This window comes from Scyliorhinus torazame, chromosome 14 (genome assembly GCF_047496885.1).
Source record: "Scyliorhinus torazame isolate Kashiwa2021f chromosome 14, sScyTor2.1, whole genome shotgun sequence".
NCBI lineage: Eukaryota > Metazoa > Chordata > Chondrichthyes > Carcharhiniformes > Scyliorhinidae > Scyliorhinus > Scyliorhinus torazame.
Window position 1 is genome coordinate 93,438,040 of NC_092720.1, and position 20,598 is coordinate 93,458,637.

Consider the following 20,598-nt stretch of genomic DNA (forward strand, 5'->3'; position numbering starts at 1 on the left):
AGCAAAACCCAGAAGGATAGGCAGAGGAAAATAGGGTATGTATAGTCATGGAAGGTGAAGTGCATTATAATTGTTAATTTGTATCATTGCAACTTGTTATTATTTAATAGACTTTCAATAACAAAGGGCCAAATATTCCGGTTTCTGGAGGTATTAAAGGCGCATGTTGGGACCCTGTGGAAGTCCTGAATCACGGACCTCCTTGGGAATTGCATGGGATATTTCAACTTCCGATGAGCAATTCCCTGCTCTCCAGGAATCTCACCGACTTGGGGAACAAGACTTTGAACTGCTATGCAGTACATACCTGCTGAATAGTTACCCAGGAAGTGTAAGAAAGATCAAAAGCAAGTCTAATACCTGGGATAAAAAAACCCTAGTCGCCATACTCCGGATCCACAGAGGGAGAATTCAGAATGTCCAAATTACCTAACAGCACGTCTTTCGGGACTTATGGGAGGAAACCGGAGCACCTGGAGGAAACCCATGCAGACCCAGGGAGAAAATTGGAAAAAGAAAATATCAAAAAGATTCTGGCTAAAAGGATTACACAAAATAGTTTTTGGTGGGGAATGGAACATCAGCATAGGCATGGCAAGCCAACTTGCCTTCTCTACATTGAAACTGCTAGAATTCCAGATCAATAACACATATTAGAAATTTAAATTGCAGGACAAACAAAGGACACAGCAGCAGGCCCTAACTTCAGCTTATTATATTGTCCATTTAGAACTTAGTAACAAAGTACCTACGTCATCAAAGTCCTTCCTCCATATCTTTGCTTTTATATACAAACACAAAACTATGCACTACAAGTTACTTTTCACTTTGTCATTAGAAACTATGACAGGGCTTCCCTCGAGGTATTTTTTCCTCAAAAAGATTGGCAATTATACTGCCCTATTACAGCAAAATGCTCTGGATGAATTCGCTTACACTTAAATTGGGCTATCAGAAATCTTTGAAGCTTTTTTTAACCAATTTATTCCCTTCTTGTTCATCTGAACTTTGTTGAGGTATGATTCTTGTTACGATCTCTGTTGAGACCAATAAACTTACTTTTAACAAAAAAACCTCCAAAATATCTGTTATCTATTGAATCAAAATGGTTTCAAAGCTTGTACATTTTGAGACAGACCCTAATTGAAATGGGAAATTAAGAAAGGAAATGGTCCATCCCAGTTCCTAAGGAAGCTCAGACTGAAACAGAGTGTGGAAACGAAAGCTTCTGGGGAAATGGAATCTGTTTGAAACCATATAAAAGAAGTTATTCACATTACTCAAATTCAACAGGACCTTCACATTAACAACTTATATAGACCGTAGTTAGCAGCCTGCTCATTTGATCACAAAACTCTACTATGTTGAAGTGAAAGCATGAGATTTTCAAATTTATAAGCTCTTTTTCTCCCAATATCCTTGAATTGTTTCATGACACTTTTGTGCTCATTCTCAAAGTCTCTTGTTTTAATCCACATAATCCTGTTTTTACCCGACCAGTTACACAAAGACAGCATTAGTCTGTCGCTGGTAGCACCCAGTGTGACTCCTATTCCTCCTCAAATGTTCCGCAGCATTCAATGCAGTTGATCACTCCATTTTTCTCCACCATTTCATTTGCATTCTACCTTTGGGAAAACATCCCTGAAACAGATTCATTCCTACTTTTTCCAACACCAATTTTCACCAATGGTTCTCCACCAATCCCCTGATCAAATTAAAATGCAGAGATTTCCTGAGTTCCCTCTTATTTCTCGTCTAAATGCTGTGCCTAGGAAACATTACATGCAGAATAGGGATCAGAGTCTATACTTCGGAACACACCCAACGCTAATTGATCACTACTCTCAATTCCACACTCCCTTCTATTTTGGCAGAGTGCTCAAACAGACACTAAGTCACAAACATGCCAGAACTTCCTCTAATTGAATATGGGGAAAGCTGAAGCTTCCTTATTAGAATGCCAACCTTGATCCTGACTCTATTTCTCTCCAAGACATTTCACACAGGCTGAACTAGACAGTGCACAAAATCAGTATCTTATCTTGAGGTGAGCTTCAAATCCCACATGCTGTCCGTTATCAAGGTAGCATACTCTAATTATGATTTTCCATTTTGGGAATACTGATGATTTACTGCAGAAAGAATCTAGGTATGATTTATATCAAGAACTTTGATTACATGCAACTCTTTTTTCGGGGTCAATTCACAAAATGCAATGCACAATGTAGTGCAGACTTCAGCCAGTTCCTTTGTGCAGTCTTCATCTTTGTGAGAACAGAAAATGCAACCGTGCACATGTAGGTTGTCGTGATGGGCTTGTTTTACTCAGTACTGGATACTCCTCGGAGATGTTCCTCCAGAATGCTGACATTGGCACGTTTTTCATGTGCTATCACAGGTCAGGTACAGCAGCGCAATCTGTTCATTTGGAGTCAGCTGTAAATTCATAACTGACTTTGGGGTCTCAGCCTAAAAATACATTTTTCACCCACCACTTCTCTTTCAAAATCTCAAATGTCAAACTTCTCTACTCATTTGCCAGTACTTCCCTGCATATAACACACATGGGCTTTGCATCCTTATTTGCAATGGCACAATTGACAAATCCATACTAAGAAATCATTATACTGCTTTGTTCCAGAGTTAAGTTTCCTCTTTACAGGCTGTTAACCGGAGGACTGGCGTTTTGTACAGAGCTAACACTAGCACTGTTCTGTCCTAGACTCTCCTGTGCTGCTCTTTCCAGCGGATTCAATTGTGAGATTATGGCCAGGAGGTACACTGACTATTTGTGTCTCTGGCCGTCTCTTACTGGTAAGAAAATGATTCGTCTTCACAGTTTTCATGCCTTGCTTGCCAGCAACTGGAAAATGGAAGAAGCCCTCCTCTGTGACTTGGCACCAAAAGCATGTACATACAGGGCGCTTGACATCAAGTGTACGTGCATGGCTCCTGATCTGCTCACTGCTGACCCTTCTGACTGGAAGACTGTACACAGCCTCATTTCCTTCTTATTCAAAAGGCGGCAATGGCCGCCATTCTCAATAAAAATGTAGCCAGGCGCCGTTGGGCGCTTCTCCGTTATAGGGACAACTATGGGAACACCGCTGATCGCTCAGCGACCCTCTCGACACGCGCGGGAGGGGCGCGCGTGTGAAAGGGAGGGGCGCGCGTGCGAGAAAGGGAGGGGCGCGCGTGCGAGAAAGGGAGGGGCGCGCGTGCGAGAAAGGGAGTGGCGCGCGTGCGAGAAAGGGAGCGGCGCGCGTGCGAGAAAGGGAGGGGCGCGCGGGAGAAAGGGAGGGGCGCGCCGGGGAGGAAGGGATGGGCGCAGAAGGGAGGGGCGCGCGGGAGGAGGGGAGGGGCGCGCGGGAGGAAGGGAGGGGCGCGCGGGAGGAAGGGAGGGGCGCGCGGGAGGAAGGGAGGGGCGCGCGGGAGGAAGGGAGGGGCGCGCGGGAGGAAGGGAGGGGCGCGCGGGAGGAAGGGAGGGGCGCGCGGGAGGAAGGGAGGGGCGCGCGGGAGGAAGGGAGGGGCGCGCGGGAGGAAGGGAGGGGCGCGCGGGAGGAAGGGAGGGGCGCGCGGGAGGAAGGGAGGGGCGCGCGGGAGGAAGGGAGGGGCGCGCGGGAGGAAGGGAGGGGCGCGCGGGAGGAAGGGAGGGGCGCGCGGGAGGAAGGGAGGGGCGCGCGGGAGGAAGGGAGGGGCGCGCGGGAGGAAGGGAGGGGCGCGCGGGAGGAAGGGAGGGGCGCGCGGGAGGAAGGGAGGGGCGCGCGGGAGGAAGGGAGGGGCGCGCGGGAGGAAGGGAGGGGCGCGCGGGAGGAAGGGAGGGGCGCGCGGGAGGAAGGGAGGGGCGCGCGGGAGGAAGGGAGGGGCGCGCGGGAGGAAGGGAGGGGCGCGCGGGAGGGAGGGAGGGGCGCGCGGGAGGGAGGGGCGCGCGGGAGGGAGGGGCGCGCGGGAGGAAGGGAGGGGGCGCGCGGGAGGAAGGGAGGGGCGCGCGGGAGGAAGATAGGGGCGCGCGGGAGGAAGGGAGGGGCGCGCGGCAGGAAGGGAGGGGCGCGCGGGAGGAAGGGAGGGGCGCGCGGGAGGAAGGGAGGGGCGCGCGGGAGGAAGGGAGGGGCGCGCGGGAGGAAGGGAGGGGCGCGCGGGAGGAAGGGAGGGGCGCGCGGGAGGAAGGGAGGGGCGCGCGGGAGGAAGGGAGGGGCGCGCGGGAGGAAGGGAGGGGGCGCGCGGGAGGAAGGGAGGGGCGCGCGGGAGGAAGGGAGGGGCGCGCGGGAGGAAGGGAGGGGCGCGCGGGAGGAAGGGAGGGGCGCGCGGGAGGAAGGGAGGGGCGCGCGGGAGGAAGGGAGGGGCGCGCGGGAGGAAGGGAGGGGCGCGCGGGAGGAAGGGAGGGGCGCGCGGGAGGAAGGGAGGGGCGCGCGGGAGGAAGGGAGGGGCGCGCGGGAGGAAGGGAGGGGCGCGCGGGAGGAAGGGAGGGGCGCGCGGGAGGAAGGGAGGGGGCGCGCGGGAGGAAGGGAGGGGCGCGCGGGAGGAAGGGAGGGGCGCGCGGGAGGAAGGGAGGGGCGCGCGGGAGGAAGGGAGGGGCGCGCGGGAGGAAGGGAGGGGCGCGCGGGAGGAAGGGAGGGGCGCGCGGGAGGAAGGGAGGGGCGCGCGGGAGGAAGGGAGGGGCGCGCGGGAGGAAGGGAGGGGCGCGCGGGAGGAAGGGAGGGGCGCGCGGGAGGAAGGGAGGGGCGCGCGGGAGGAAGGGAGGGGCGCGCGGGAGGAAGGGAGGGGCGCGCGGGAGGAAGGGAGGGGCGCGCGGGAGGAAGGGAGGGGCGCGCGGGAGGAAGGGAGGGGCGCGCGGGAGAAAGGGAGGGGCGCGCGGGAGGAAGGGAGGGGCGCGCGGGAGAAAGGGAGGGGCGCGCGGGAGAAAGGGAGGGGCGCGCGTGCGAGAAAGGGAGGGGCGCGCGTGCGAGAAAGGGAGGGGCGCGCGTGCGAGAAAGGGAGGGGCGCGCGTGCGAGAAAGGGAGGGGCGCGCGTGCGAGAAAGGGAGGGGCGCGCGTGCGAGAAAGGGAGGGGAGCGCGTGCGAGAAAGGGAGGGGAGCGCGTGCGAGAAAGGGAGGGGCGCGCGTGCGAGAAAGGGAGGGGCGCGCGTGCGAGAAAGGGAGGGGCGCGCGTGCGAGAAAGGGAGGGGCGCGCGTGCGAGAAAGGGAGGGGTGCGTGTGCGAGAAAGGGAGGGGCTCGCGTGCGAGAAAGGGAGGGGCGCGCGTGCGAGAAAGGGAGGGGTGCGCGTGCGAGAAAGGGAGGGGAGCGCGTGCGAGAAAGGGAGGGGTGCGCGTGCGAGAAAGGGAGGGGAGCGCGTGCGAGAAAGGGAGGGGAGCGCGTGCGAGAAAGGGAGGGGCGCGCGTGCGAGAAAGCGAGGGGCACGCGTGCGAGAAAGGGAGGGGCACGCGTGCGAGAAAGGGAGGGGCACGCGTGCGAGAAAGGGAGGGGCGCGCGTGCGAGAAAGGGAGGGGTGCGTGTGCGAGAAAGGGAGGGGCTCGCGTGCGAGACAGGGAGGGGCTCGCGTGCGAGAAAGGGAGGGGCTCACGTGCGTGAATGGGAGGGGCGCGCTTGCAAAAAAGGGAGGGGCGCGAGTGCGAGAAAGGGAGGGGCGCGTGTGCGAGAAAGGGAGGGGCGCGCGTGCGAGAAAGGGAGGGGCGCGCGTGCGAGAAAGGGAGGGGCGCGCGTGCGAGAAAGGGAGGGGCGCGCGTGCGAGAAAGGGAGGGGCGCGTGTGCGAGAAAGGGAGGGGCGCGTGTGCGAGAAAGGGAGGGGCGCGCGTGCGAGAAAGGGAGGGGCGCGCGTGCGAGAAAGGGAGGGGCGCGCGTGCGAGAAAGGGAGGGGCGCGCGTGCGAGAAAGGGAGGGGCGCGCGTGCGAGAAAGGGAGGGGCGCGCGTGCGATAAAGGGAGGGGAGCGCGTGCGAGAAAGGGAGGGGCGCGCGTGCGAGAAAGGGAGGGGCGCGCGTGCGAGAAAGGGAGGGGCGCGCGTGCGAGAAAGGGAGGGGCGCGCGTGCGAGAAAGGGAGGGGCGCGCGTGCGAGAAAGGGAGGGGCGCGCGTGCGAGAAAGGGAGGGGCGCGCGTGCGAGAAAGGGAGGGGCGCGCGTGCGAGAAGGGGAGGGGCGCACATGCGAGAAAGGAAGGGGCGCGTGTGAGAAAGGGAGCGGTGCGCGTGCGAGAAAGGGAGGGTCGCGGGTGCGAGAAAGGGAGGGGCACGGGTGCGAGAAAGGGAGGGGCGCGTGTGCGAGAAAGGGAGGGGCTCGCGTGCGAGAAAGGGAGGGGCTCGCGTGCGAGAAAGGGAGGGGCTCGCGTGCGAGAAAGGGAGGGGCTCGCGTGCGAGAAAGGGAGGGGCACGCGTGCGAGAAAGGGAGGGGCACGCGTGCGAGAAAGGGAGGGGCGCGTGTGCGAGAAAGGGAGGGGCTCGCATGCGAGAAAGGGAGGGGCTCGCGTGCGAGAAAGGGAGGGGCTCACGTGCGTGAATGGGAGGGGCGCGCTTGCAAAAAAGGGAGGGGTACGAGTGCGAGAAAGGGAGGGGCACGCGTGCGAGAAAGGGAGGGGCGCGCGTGCGAGAAAGGGAGGGGCGCGCGTGCGAGAAAGGGAGGGGCGCGCGTGCGAGAAAGGGGGGGCGCTTGTGCGAGAAAGGGAGGGGCGCGCGTGCGAGAAAGGGAGGGGCGCGCGTGCGAGAAAGGGAGGGGCGCGCGTGCGAGAAAGGGAGGGGCGCGCGTGCGAGAAAGGGAGGGGCGCGCGTGCGAGAAAGGGAGGGGCGCGCGTGCGAGAAAGGGAGGGGCGCGCGTGCGAGAAAGGGAGGGGCGCGCGTGCGAGAAAGGGAGGGGCGCGCGTGCGAGAAAGGGAGGGGCGCGTGTGCGAGAAAGGGAGGGGCGCGCGTGCGAGAAAGGGAGGGGAGCGCGTGCGAGAAAGGGAGGGGCGCGCGTGCGAGAAAGGGAGGGGCACGTGTGCGAGAAAGGGAGGGGCACGTGTGCGAGAAAGGGAGGGGCACGCGTGCGAGAAAGGGAGGGGCGCGCGTGCGAGAAAGGGAGGGGTGCGCGTGCGAGAAAGGGAGGGGCTCGCGTGCGAGAAAGGGAGGGGCGCGCGTGCGAGAAAGGGAGGGGCGCGCGTGCGAGAAAGGGAGGGGCGCGCGTGCGAGAAAGGGAGGGGCGCGCGTGCGAGAAAGGGAGGGGAGCGCGTGCGAGAAAGGGAGGGGCGCGCGTGCGAGAAAGGGAGGGGCACGAGTGCGAGAAAGGGAGGGGCACGCGTGCGAGAAAGGGAGGGGCGCGCGTGCGAGAAAGGGAGGGGTGCGTGTGCGAGAAAGGGAGGGGCTCGCATGCGAGACAGGGAGGGGCTCGCGTGCGAGAAAGGGAGGGGCTCACGTGCGTGAATGGGAGGGGCGCGCTTGCAAAAAAGGGAGGGGCGCGAGTGCGAGAAAGGGAGGGGCGCGCGTGCGAGAAAGGGAGGGGCGCGCGTGCGAGAAAGGGAGGGGCGCGCGTGCGAGAAAGGGAGGGGCGCGCGTGCGAGAATGGGAGGGGCGCGCGTGCGAGAAAGGGAGGGGCGCGCGTGCGAGAAAGGGAGGGGCGCGCGTGCGAGAAAGGGAGGGGCGCGCGTGCGAGAAAGGGAGGGGCGCGCGTGCGAGAAAGGGAGGGGCGCGCGTGCGAGAAAGGGAGGGGCGCGCGTGCGAGAAAGGGAGGGGCGCGCGTGCGAGAAAGGGAGGGGCGCGCGTGCGAGAAAGGGAGGGGAGCGCGTGCGAGAAAGGGAGGGGCGCGCGTGCGAGAAAGGGAGGGGCGCGCGTGCGAGAAAGGGAGGGGCGCGCGTGCGAGAAAGGGAGGGGCGCGCGTGCGAGAAAGGGAGGGGCGCGCGTGCGAGAAAGGGAGGGGCGCGCGTGCGAGAAAGGGAGGGCGCGCGTGCGAGAAAGGGAGGGGCGCGCGTGCGAGAAAGGGAGGGGCGCGCGTGCGAGAAAGGGAGGGGCGCGCGTGCGAGAAAGGGAGGGGAGCGCGTGCGAGAAAGGGAGGGGCGCGCGTGCGAGAAAGGGAGGGGCGCGCGTGCGAGAAAGGGAGGGGCGCGCGTGCGAGAAAGGGAGGGGCGCGCGTGCGAGAAAGGGAGGGGCGCGCGTGCGAGAAAGGGAGGGGCGCGCGTGCGAGAAAGGGAGGGGCGCGCGTGCGAGAAAGGGAGGGGCGCGCGTGCGAGAAAGGGAGGGGCGCGCGTGTGTGAAAGGGAGGGACGTGCGTCTGAGGGAGGGGCAGGCGTGAGAGAGGGAGGGGCACGTGTGAGAGGGAGGGGCATGCGTGTAAGAGTGGGAGGGGCACGCATGTAAGAGAGGGAGGAGCACCGTGAGAGAGGGAGGGGCACATTGTGAGGGGGAGGGGCTTGCATGTGAGAGGGAGGGGCACGCATGAGAGGGAGGGGCACGTGTGAGAGAGGGGATGGGGCACGCGTGTGAGAGAGGGAGGGGCACGTGTGTGAGAGAGGGAGGGGCACGTGTGTGAGAGAGGGAGGGGGACGTGAGAGAGAGAGGGAGGGGCACGTGTGAGAGAGAGGGGCACGCGTGTGAGGGAGGGAGGGGCACGCGTGTGAGGGAGGGAGGGGCACGCGTGAGAGAGAGGGAGGGGCACGTGTGTGTGAGAGGGGGAGGGGCACGCGTGTGAGAGTGGGAGGGGCATGCATGTGAGAGAGGGGCATGCGTGTGAGAGAGAGTGGGGCATGCGTGTGAGAGAGTGGGGCACGCGTGTGAGAGGGGGAGGGGCACGCGTATGAGAGAGGGAGGGGCACGCGTATGAGAGAGGGAGGGGCACGCGTATGAGAGAGGGAGGGGCACACGTGTGAGAGAGGGAGGGGCACACGTGTGAGAGAGGGAGGGGCACGCGTGTGAGACACGGAGGAGCACGCATGTGAGAGGGAGGGGCACGCATGTAAGAGAGGGAGGGGCGCGCATGTAAGAGGGAGGGGCACGCGTGTGAGAGGGGGAGGGGCACGCATGTGAGAGAGGGAGGGGCACACGTGAGAGAGGGAGGGGCACGCGTGTGAGGGAGGGGCACACGTGTGAGAGAGGGAGGGGCACGCGTGTGAGAGAGGGAGGGGCACACGTGTGAGAGGGGGAGGGGCACGTAAGAGGGAGGGAGGGGCGCATGTAAGAGGGAAGGAGGGGCGCATGTAAGAGGGAAGGAGGGGCGCGCGTAAGAGGGAGGGAGGGGCGCACGTAAGAGGGAGGGAGGGGCGCACGTAAGAGGGAGGGAGTGGCGCGCTTAAGAGGGAGGGAGTGGCGCGCGTAAGAGGGAGGGAGTGGCGCGCGTAAGAGGAAGGGAGTGGCGCGCGTAAGAGGGAGGGAGGGGCGTGCGTGTGAGAGAGGGAGTGGCGAGCGTGTGAGAGGGGGAGGAGTGTGTGTGAGAGGGAGGGGTGCGTATGTGAGATGGGGGGCCTCGTGTGTGAGAGAGAGGGGTGTGTGAGAGAGAGGGGTTAGTGAGAGAGGGGTGAGTGTAAGAGAGACAAAGGGGCGAGTGTGAGACAAAGGGGCGAGTGTGAGAGACAATGGGGTGAGTGTGAGGGACAAAGGGGTGAGTGTGAGACAAAGGGGTGAGTGTGAGACAATGGGGCGAGTGTGAGAGACAAAGGGGCGAGTGTGAGAGACAAAGGGGCGCGTGTGAGAGACAAAGGGGCGAGTGAGAGACAAAGGGGCGAGTGTGAGAGACAAAGGGGCGAGTGTGTGAGACAAAGGGGCGAGAGTGAGACAAAGGGGCGAGTGAGAGAAACAAAGGGGCGAGTGTGAGACAAAGGGGCGAGAGTGAGACAAAGGGGCGAGAGTGAGACAAAGGGGCGAGTGAGAGAAACAAAGGGGCGAGTGTGAGAGACAAAGGGGCTAGTGTGAGACAAAGGGGCGAGCATGAGAGACAAAGGGGTGATTGTGAGAGACAAAGGGGCGAGTGAGAGAAACAAAGGGGCGAGTGTGAGAGAAACAAAGGGGCGAGTGTGAGACAAAGGGGTGAGTGCGAGAGAAACAAAGGGGCGAGTGTGAGAGACAAAGGGGCTAGTGTGAGAGAAAGGGGCGAGAGTGAGACAAAGGGGCGAGCGTGAGAGACAAAGGGGTGATTGTGAGAGACAAAGGGGCTAGTGTGAGACAAAGGGGCGAGAGTGAGACAAAGGGGCGAGAGTGAGACAAAGGGGCGAGTGAGAGAGACAAAGGGGTGATTGTGAGAGACAAAGGGGCGAGTGAGAGAAACAAAGGGGCGAGTGTGAGAGAAACAAAGGGGCGAGTGTGAGACAAAGGGGCGAGTGTGAGAGAAACAAAGGGGCGAGTGTGAGACAAAGGGGCTAGTGTGAGAGAAACAAAGGGGCGAGTGTGAGAGAAACAAAGGGCGAGTGTGAGAAACAAAGGGGCGAGTGTGAGAGACAAAGGGGCGAGTGTGAGAGACAAAGGGGCGAGTGTGAGAGACAATGGGGCGAGTGAGTGAGGCAAAGGGGCGAGTGTGTGAGACAAAGGGGCGAGTGTGTGAGACAAAGGGGCGAGCGTGAGAGACAAAGCGGCGAGTGTGAGAGACAAAGGGGCGAGTGTGAGAGACAAAGGGGCGAGCGTGAGACAAAGGGGCGAGAGTGAGACAAAGGGGCGAGAGTGAGACAAAGGGGCGAGCGTGAGAGACAAAGGGGTGATTGTGAGAGACAAAGGGGCGAGTGTGAGAGACAAAGGGGCGAGCGTGAGACAAAGGGGCGAGAGTGAGACAAAGGGGCGAGAGTGAGACAAAGGGGCGAGCGTGAGAGACAAAGGGGTGATTGTGAGAGACAAAGGGGCGAGTGAGAGAAACAAAGGGGCGAGTGTGAGACAAAGGGGCGAGAGTGAGACAAAGGGGCGAGCGTGAGAGACAAAGGGGCGAGTGTGAGAGAAACAAAGGGGCGAGTGTGAGAGACAAAGGGGCGAGTGAGAGAAACAAAGGGGCGAGTGTGAGAGAAACAAAGGGGCGAGTGTGAGACAAAGGGGCGAGTGTGAGAGAAAAAAGGGGCGAGTGTGAGAGACAAAAGGGCGAGTGTGAGACAAAGGGGCAAGTGAGAGAAACAAAGGGGCGAGTGTGAGAGAAACAAAGGGCGAGTGTGAGAGACAAAGGGGCGAGTGTGAGACCAAGGGGCGAGTGAGAGAAACAAAGGGGCGAGAGACAATGGGGCGAGTGTGAGAGACACAGGGGCGAGTGTGAGAGACAATGGGGCGAGTGTGAGAGACAAAGGGGCGAGTGAGAGAAACAAAGGGGCGAGTGTGAGAGACAAAGGGGCGAGTGTGAGACCAAGGGGCGAGTGAGAGAAACAAAGGGGCGAGAGACAATGGGGCGAGTGTGAGAGACACAGGGGCGAGTGTGAGAGACAATGGGGCGAGTGTGAGAGACAATGGGGCGAGTGTGAGAGACAAAGGGGCGAGTGTGAGAGACAAAGGGGCGAGTGTGAGAGACAAAGGGGCGAGTGAAACAAAGGGGTGAGTGTGAGAGACAATGGGGCGAGTGTGAGACAAAGAGGCGAGTGTGAGAGACAAAGGGGCGAGTGTGAGAGACAAAGGGAAGAGTGTGAGAGACAAAGGGAAGAGTGTGAGACAATGGGGCGAGTGTGAGAGAAAGGAGTGAGTGTGGGAGTTGGAGTGGCAAGTATGTGTGAGAGTGGCGAGAGAGAGGTGTGTGTTTGTTCGTGAATCAGAGAGAGAGTGAGAGAGAAAAAGAGACACGTTTGTGTGTGAGCGAGGTGAATGTGTGTATTAGTGTAAGTGAGAGATGCGTGCGTCTGATATGAGTATCAGCTTTCCAGCATCATTCCTCACATTAAAAATGGCAAAAAGACTTAATTTCTTTAACGAAGAGACCTTTTTGATTATTAACAACTCCTAAAGTGGGTAGTACTTTCATGGGTTAATGTTAAGGGGCTACGAGAAGGTGGCCTGACCTGGGATTAATGTGAAGGAGCCATGTAGCTGGTGAATGTACTTGTGATTGTGTGCCTCTTCCTAATATATGCATAGATACAGCTAAAAAAGACTAGCTTGTGTTTGAGTTGTGTGTTTGCACCAATTTCGCGGCAAGAAAAGGGTCATTAACATTATCAGAATGTTTGGGGTTCAAAAAATACTGTTGGGTGGTCTCTAGGGGTTTTGCGGCTTGAAAAGTTTGGGAAACCCTGCCTTAAAGATGTATTGCACACAGAGGGGATGGCATTTACAAAGTTTTAACAGGACTACAGAAAATACACTATTCATAGCACATGCAGTTATTGGGAATTTTGTACATTAAATGTTGTTTTAATCTAGAGTTTTCCCTCACCTTATCACATAGATTGAATTGTCCTTCCTGCCATTTGAATGTTTTATCAATGCTTGAATTAATTGAATTTGAGAGGTATTGGAACACCGGCAGCATGGTAGCATAGTCGTTAGCACAATTGCTTCACAGCTCCGGGGTCCCAGGTTCGATTCCCCACTGGGTCACTGACTGTACGGAGTCTGCACGTTCTCCCCGTGTGTACGTGGGTTTTCTCTGGGTGCTCCGGTTTCCTCCCACAGTCCAAAGATGTGCACGTTAGGTGGATTGGCCATGCTAAAGTTGCCCTTAGTGTCCAAAATTGCCCTTAGTGTTGGGTGGGGTTACTGGGTTATGAGTATGGGGTGGGAGTGTGGGCTTGGGTGGGGTGCTCTTTCCAAGAGCCGGTGCAGACTCAATGGGCCGAATGGCCTCCTTCTGCACTGTAAATTCTCTCTCTATATACAGCCACTGAATCCTAATGTTCAGAAAACACTTAATGAACTGCACTAAAATTCAAACCCTCAACTTAAAATTAAGTTACAATGGGTTAAATACCTGTGCATAAATTTCTAAGTGTAATTCTCCCATTCCAGATACAACGGTTTCTCTGCTTTCAGTGTCGTAAGCAACCCTAAACGTGGGGTCCTCTCGTGTAAATCTGCCAATTCCTTTGGAAAATTTATCCAGATCGTTCTGAAACAGAATATAAGACACAAAGTGTTTTCCTTATCATGTTACATTCAAAAAATACCTTTCTTGGCCTAAACAGTGCATTTGTAGTTTCAACATATCTGCTACATTTGGAAAGCAAAATGAGATACTCCAATTCCCACTAGTGAGATGCAGCAAAATATCCAAGTGTTTGAGTTCATGAACTTAAGAAAGTATCGATGAATTTTATGTGACTTCCTAAAAATAAAAAAACAATGAAAATCCTGTTGTGAACATGTCCAACATCTAATGATAATTATCTTTTTTTGATACAAAACAACTTTGAGCGACTGAAATATCTGAAACAAGTATGTACATGTTCACATACATAGCAGATGGGCGGTACAGTAGTTAGCTCTGCTGCCATACAGCATCAGGCACCTAGATCCGATTACGGCCTTAGGTGACTGTCTGTGTGTTTGCACTTTCTCCCATTGACTCCGAGTGCTCCAGTTTCTTCCAAGTCCAAAGATGGGCAAGGTTAGGTGGGGTTACGGATAGAGCGGGGGGGGTTACGGATAGAGCGGGGGAGTTACGGATAGAGCTGGGGAGTGGGCCTATTAGGGTGCTCTTTCAGAGGGTCAGTGCACTCGATGGACTGAATGGCCTCCTTCTGCCCTGTAGGGATTCTATGGATATGTTACCCAAAAGAGTGAAATCTTCAATAAATATATCACTGGAGTTCATCAACTCATTGCTCAATAAAACAGGACCCAAATCCATATTATATTTTCCCATGATTTTTACATCACAGCTCAAATTTCAGATCAGTTTGGTACCAAAACCTGCCTTCAAATTCTTCAGGCAACCAATTGTTCATTTAAATACAGATTCTGCACGCTTGTTATGTTTTTCTTGCAACAATTTAAGGTACATCGCCATTCCTTTGAAAAATGCATTCCTCAGCAAAGGCACAAAGGGTGAGGAAAGAGTCTCTCAACTTTCAAAAAATATGCAAGGCACAGACTGAAACCTGATTTTCCAAATGTATGCCGAAGAGCACTGCATAAAAATATTAAACACAAAACCTAAATTGTATAATTGCCTCCCCAAGGTTACATACCTTGTCGACAGGTTTTATTGCTACTGATATCACCGGCTCAGGGACATGAATAGATTCCTGTATTGAATTTAAAAATAGAACAATTACTATCAATATAAACTATTTCACATCTGAGATTCTTATATTTGCGTACTTAATTACATTGCTGCAATTACATTGAATATTTTTATTATTTCAATGTTGTTTTGCCCATAAGAGATGACATTTCAAAATACCATGACTTATAAATGTCAAACTTGGTTTTACTCCCACAGCCCCTTCCTTCCTAAAATGTACAAATTTCAAGGTCAGAAAAAATATAAAATGCACTTCTCAATACAGTATTGTGCTCTGACAGTAAAAATAATTTTCTTCCAGTTCGAAGATTGAACAGCTGTGGAGAGACACATTTCTTATTGTTGTCAGATTTTATCACCCAACAATGTGAGCAATTATCCATCTGGTGATCATTACGTATTAGGTGTAACTATAAATTTCAATTAAATGTGTACAAATTGTTTGATGCTAAAAGACTACAAATTAACATTTCTGTAACGCAAGTTTTCCAATTTCCCCAAATGAAGCTTTCAGTCAAAACTAAATTGATGTACAACCACTTGCATATTTAACAATCAAGTGAAGAGGGTACTCAGTAGACTGCATACTTTTGCCACGCTGTGTTAATTCAACGTTTTTACAATTACCCAGCACTTCCTTGAAGCCTTTCCCTGCCTGGTTGATGCTTTAGAACTATAAAGCTGAAAAAAGAAATTGCTTTACTGAGAGCTTCCTTCTCACTGAGAAGGCTCAGGCCAATCCACATCCAACAACCTGCTCTGAAAACTCTGCTCATCTTTTGACAGCTGCGATAATTTGCGTCACAGCAGCCGAGGCTATCCACAACATTCTAAAACAATCAACAACATTCTAAATCAAACAGCCCATAGCATTCTAAAACAAAAAGGTCAATTTGCCTCATCTCCCATTTTTAATAAATGGATCCGAATCTTTTAAAGAAATCCCAGGAACCAGATCTGCATCTTTGCTAAAAATTAATCAGCTCTCAGTTGGGCCTTACCCTATCTGCAAACCAATTCTTTTTTTTCCAATTAAGGGGCAATTTAACGTGGCCAATTCACCAAGCCTGCACATCTTTATGGGTTGTGGGGGTGAGACCCACACAGTCACGGGGAGAATGTACAAACTGCACACTGACAGTGACCCAGGGCTGGGATCGAACCCGGCTCACAAAGGAGGACACAAATAAACTACCAGAAATGTTGGGGAACACAGGGTTTAGTGAGAGGGAGGAACTGAAGGAAAGCAGCATTAGTGGGGGAACAGTGTTGGGGATATTGATGGGATTGAGGGCCAATAAATCCCCAGGGCCTGATAATTTACATCCCAGAGTTGCCCAAGAAATAGTGAATGCATTGGTGGGCAACTTCTCAGATTCTATAGACTCTGGAACAATTCTTACAGATGGAGTGTAGTTAATGTAGCCCCACTGTTCAAAAAGGTAGGTAGAGAGAAAACAGGGAATTATAAGCCAGTCAGCCTGCTGTCTGCAGTAGTGAAAATGCTAGAGTCCATTATAAAAGATTTAATAGCAGAGCACTTGGAAAACAGTGGCAGAATCGGATAGAGTCAGCGTGAATTTACGAAAGGGAACTCATACTTGACAAATCTACTGGGATTCTTTGTGGATGTAACTAGCAGAGTTGACAAGGGGGAGCAGTGGATGTGGTTTATTTGGATTTTCAGAAGGCTTTGGACAAAGTCCCACACAAGATATATAAAATTAAAGCGAATGGTATTGGGGTAATGTATTGAGATGGATAGGTAACTGGTTGACAGACAGGTAATGAAGAGTAGGCATAAATGGGTCTTTTTCCAAATGGCAGGCAGTGACTAGTGGGGTAACGCAGGGAACAGTGCTAAGAACCCAGCTATTCACAACACACATTAATGATTTAGATGAGGGAACTAACTAATATCTCCAAATTTGCAGATGGCACAAAACTGGATGGGAGGGTGAGCTGTGAGGATGCAAAGATGCTGTAAGGTTCCTCCTGTTAGTCCTTGTCTCTCCCTTGTTTTTCCTTTTAATTTCTGTTCTTTTGGCTATTTCAATTTTTGTACCTGGACAATTAATGAGGCCTATGCCTTTAAGATGAACTGTCCCATTAATTTTGAAACAGGGCACTCAGTAGGATGTGCTGTTTGGTCTGACATCAGTGAGAACACCTCTTGATGGACTTGACTGGTGGCCAATGAGCGGTTTTACAATGCCGGGCCTTAGCTGATATTCAATTTTGAATGGTGCTGACTGTTCTGGAATGCTCCTTCCTCAGTGGACTGTATTTTGCTTTTAGTTTTGTTTTGAACAGAAGCTGGAAGGTCACAGCTCTGATTTCTCTCTCTCACATGATGGATTCTTTCTGAAGGTCCAGAGTAAAGGCCTTTCTCTCTGCACAGCCGATTTGAGCTGCAAAGTAAATCCCGTCCAGCACCAGCAGGGTCAGTTGTATAAGACCGAAATGCTGCCACCAATGAAGGCGGCGATTGAGAAGCTAGTGGAGACCCAGAAGGTCCAAGGGGCGGCGATTCGAGAGGTGCGGCAAAAAGCCTCGGAGAACGAGGACGAGATCTTGGGCCTGGCAGTGAAGGTGGAGGCGCACAAGGCGCTGCACAAGAGGTGGGCGGAAAGATTTGAGGAGCTGGAGAATAGGTCGAGGAGGAAGAATCTTCGGATTCTGGGTCTTCCTGAGGGAGTGGAGGGGCCCGACGTCGGGGCATATGTGAGCACGATGCTCAATTCGCTGATGGGCGCGGGAGCCTTCCCGAGGCCTCTGGAGCTAGATGGGGCTCACCGGGTCCCAAGGAGACCCAAGGCCAATGAGCCGCCAAGGGCTGTAGTGGTGAGGTTTCACCGCTTTATGGACAGAGAGTGTGTCCTGAGATGGTCCAAGAAGGAGCGGAGCAGTAGGTGGGAGAATACGGAGATCCGAATCTACCAGGACTGGAGTGCAGAGGTGGCTAAGGAAAGAACTGGTTTTAATCAGGCCAGGGCGGTGCTCCATTGAAAGGGGGTGAAGTTTGGTATGCCGCAGCCAGCGCGAATGTGGGTCACGTTCCAGGATCGACACCACTACTTCGAAACGCCTGATGAGGCATGGAGCTTCATACGGACTGAAAAGTTGGACTCAGATTGAGGGTTTGGTATGGGGGATGTTTGGGGAATGTTCTTTTTGTTAGGGTGCTGGGTGGGGATGGGTGAAGGGATTTGATGGGGAGACTGTGGGAGAGTGTGTGCGTCGGTGCTGGAGGGGCAGACCCCCACGAGGGAAGAGGGGGAGGGGAATTGGGGTAAGGCTGCAAAAGGAGCTGCACCAGAGAGGGCGGGAGGGTTGCTGCTGCATTGGCCAAAGGGGAGCTGGATGTAGGAGAGCAGGTTGGGGCGGGGGTCCGCCGTCTGGGGGACTGGAGGATGCGGGAGGCGCGGGCACGTGACTGGCCTAGAAAAGGAGATGGCTAGTGAGGGGGGCGAGGGGGGGTGGGGGCAGCAGCCCCCCAATCTGGCTGATAACTTGGAATGTGAGGGGCCTGAACGGGCCGGTCAAGAGGGTCCGGGTGTTCGCGCACTTAAAGGGACTGAAGGCAGACGTGGTTATGCTTCAGGAGACGCATTTGAAGGTGGCAGATCAGGTTAGGCTGAGAAAGGGATGGGTAGGACAGGTGTTCCATTCGGGACTGGATGCGAAGAACAGAGGGGTTGCAATACTAGTGGGGAAGCGGGTGTCGTTTGAGGCAATTGTAGTGGATAGTGGAGGTCGATATGTGATGGTGAGCGGTAGGCTGCAGGGGGTGCGGGTGGTACTGGTAAATGTATATGCTCCAGACTTCCGGTTGCGGCTATGCGGAGCTAAGCCGCACGATTCGTCAGCTCCCACTACCACGGACTTTCGGGCTCGTTAGAGGAGCCCCAACGGAACTTTTTTTTGACGCAACCCGTGGGGAAGGGAAGAGAGAGGTCCCCCTCCAACTTCTATGAAACGGACCAGAAGTGTAACGACCAAAGGAGCGGCACTGGAGCAACAGGAGAAGCGAAGGAAAGAAAACAAAATGGCGGCAGCCAGGGACAAAGGGGAGCTGCAGGAGTTCATCAAGCGCTGCTTCGAGGAGCAGCGCAAGGAGATGCTGGCACCTATGCTTTCGGCAATTGAAGGACTCTGGATCACCCAGAAGGCCCACGAAGTTAAGATCCAGGAGGTACAGAAAAGAGTCAGTCAGAACGAGGACGAGCTCGTGGGCCTGGCGGTGAGAGTGGAGCAGAACGAGGCGCTACACAAGAGGTGGGTGGGAAGACTCGAAGACCTGGAGAACAGGTCGAGGAGAAAGAACCTGAGGGAGTGGAGGGGGCCGATGCCGGGCATACGCGAGCACGATGCGCGAGGCGATGATGGGCACGAAGGCCCCTTCGAGGCCGCTGGAGTTGGACGGGGCACATCGGGTGCTGGCGAAGAAGCCCCAGGCAAATGAGCCGCCAAGGGCGATGGTGGTGAGGTTCCACCGGTTCACGGACAGAGAGTGGGTCCTGAGATGGGCCAAGAAGGAGTGGAGCAGTAAGTGGGACAATGCAGAGATCCGAATATACCCAGACTGGAGCACGGAGGTTGCAAAGCAGAGAGCGGGTTTCAACCGGGCCAAAGCGGCGTTGTACCGGAAAGAAGTGAAATTCGGAATGCTGCAGCCAGTGCGACTGTGGGTCACATACAAGGGCCAACACTATTACTTTGAAACGCCTGAAGAGGCGTGGACCTTTGTACAAACCGAAATGTTGGACTCTAACTGAGGGTTTGTGAGGGTGGGGGGGATGTTTGAGGTTTGATGTGTGATGGTTGTTGTACATAGGGGGTCAATCACGCGCAGGAAATGTTACATGGCTGGGGGACAGAGAGAGACAAGGCCGCGACAGGAGCTGCGCCAGAGGGGGCGGAGCGGGCTTTGGAAAGCGCGGGGTTTTTTTTTTCCCACGTGCGGGAAGGGGAACGAAGGAATGCATATTGATTGGGGGACTCCCACACAGGGAGGTCAATGGGATGGCGGGGGAAGCCGGGGTCAGCAGGCGTCAGCTGACTTACGGGAGTGACATGTGGGGAGCAAAAAAGCTAGACAGGGGTCTAGCGGGGGGGGGGGGGGGGGGGGGGAGTTGCTGCTGCACTGGCCAAAAGGGAATGCGACATAGAAGAGGTGGTCGGGACGGGGGTTCCCCATCTGGGGGACTGGAGGGTGAGGGAGGCGTGGACACGGGACTGGCCCAGAAAAGGAGATGGCTAGTCGGCAGGGGGGGGTGGGGGGTGGTGAGAGCCCTTCCAATCCGGCTGATAACGTGGAATGTGAGGGGCCTGAATGGGCCGGTGAAGAGGGTTCGAGTGTTCGCGCACTTAAAGGGACTGAAGGCGGACGTGGTCATGCTCCAAGAGACACACCTGAAGGTGGCAGACCAGGTCAGGTTAAGAAAGGGATGGGTAGGACAGGTATTCCACTCGGGACTGGACACGAAGAATAGAGGGGTGGCAATATTGGTGGCAAAGCGGGTGTCACTGGAGGCCAAGACTATTGTAGCGGACAATGGTGGGCGATATGTAATGGTGAGCGGTAAGCTGCAAGGGACGTGGGTGGTGTTGGTAAACGTATACGCCCCGAACTGGGATGATGCAGGATTCATGAAGCGCATGTTGGGGCACATTCCGGACCTGGAGATAGGAGGCCTGATAATGGGAGGGGACTTCAATACAGTGTTGGATCCAGCACTGGACCGCTCCAAATCAAGGACCGGAAAGAGGCCGGCGGCAGCCAAGGTACATAGGGGGTTTATGGATCAGATGGGGGGAGTGGACCCATGGCGGTTTGTAAGGCCGCAGGCCAGGGAATTTTCTTTCTTCTCCCATGTACACAAGGCCTATTCCCGGATAGATTTCTTTGTTCTGGGTAGGGCGCTCATCCCGAGGGTGGAGGGGGCGGAGTATTCGGCCATAGCCGTTTCGGACCATGCCCCGCACTGGGTGGAACTGGAGCTGGGAGAGGAGAGGGACCAACGCCCGTTGTGGCGGCTGGATGTGGGACTGCTGGCGGACGAGGTGGTGTGTGGGAAGGTGAGGGGGTGTATCGAAAGGTACTTGGAGGCCAACGACAACAGGGAGGTGCGGGTGGGGGTGGTATGGGAGGCGTTGAAGGCGGTGATCAGGGGAGAGCTAATCTCCATTAGGGCTCATAGGGAGAAGACAGAGGGTACGGAAAGGGAGAGGTTAGTGGGGGAGATTTTGAGAGTGGACAGGAGATACGCAGAGGCCCCAGAGGAAAGATTACTTGGGGAAAGACGACGGCTCCAGATGGAGTTTGACCTGTTGACCACAGGGAAGGTGGAGGCACAGTGGAGGAAAGCGCAGGGGGCGACCTACGAGTATGGGGAAAAGGCTAGTCGGATGCTGGCACACCAGCTCCGTAAGAGGATGGCAGCGAGGGAAATAGGGGGAGTCAAAGATGGAAGGGGAGCCACGGTTTGGAGTGCGACAAAAATA

At 55.5% G+C, this 20,598-nt stretch overlaps 1 protein-coding gene across 3 annotated transcripts in view; it reads right to left on the reverse strand.

The window, feature by feature from the left end:
* gfm1 (G elongation factor, mitochondrial 1) overlaps positions 1-20,598 on the reverse strand; it is a 97,104-nt gene that overhangs the window by 21,710 nt on the left and 54,796 nt on the right. For all 3 annotated transcript variants that reach the window (XM_072474496.1, XM_072474494.1, XM_072474495.1), the window contains 2 exons: positions 14,036-14,092; positions 12,817-12,954 (listed from right to left, as the gene is read on the reverse strand). In XM_072474496.1, the coding sequence (XP_072330597.1) occupies positions 12,817-12,954; positions 14,036-14,092 (195 nt within the window). The remainder of the gene's footprint in view (positions 1-12,816; positions 12,955-14,035; positions 14,093-20,598) is intronic.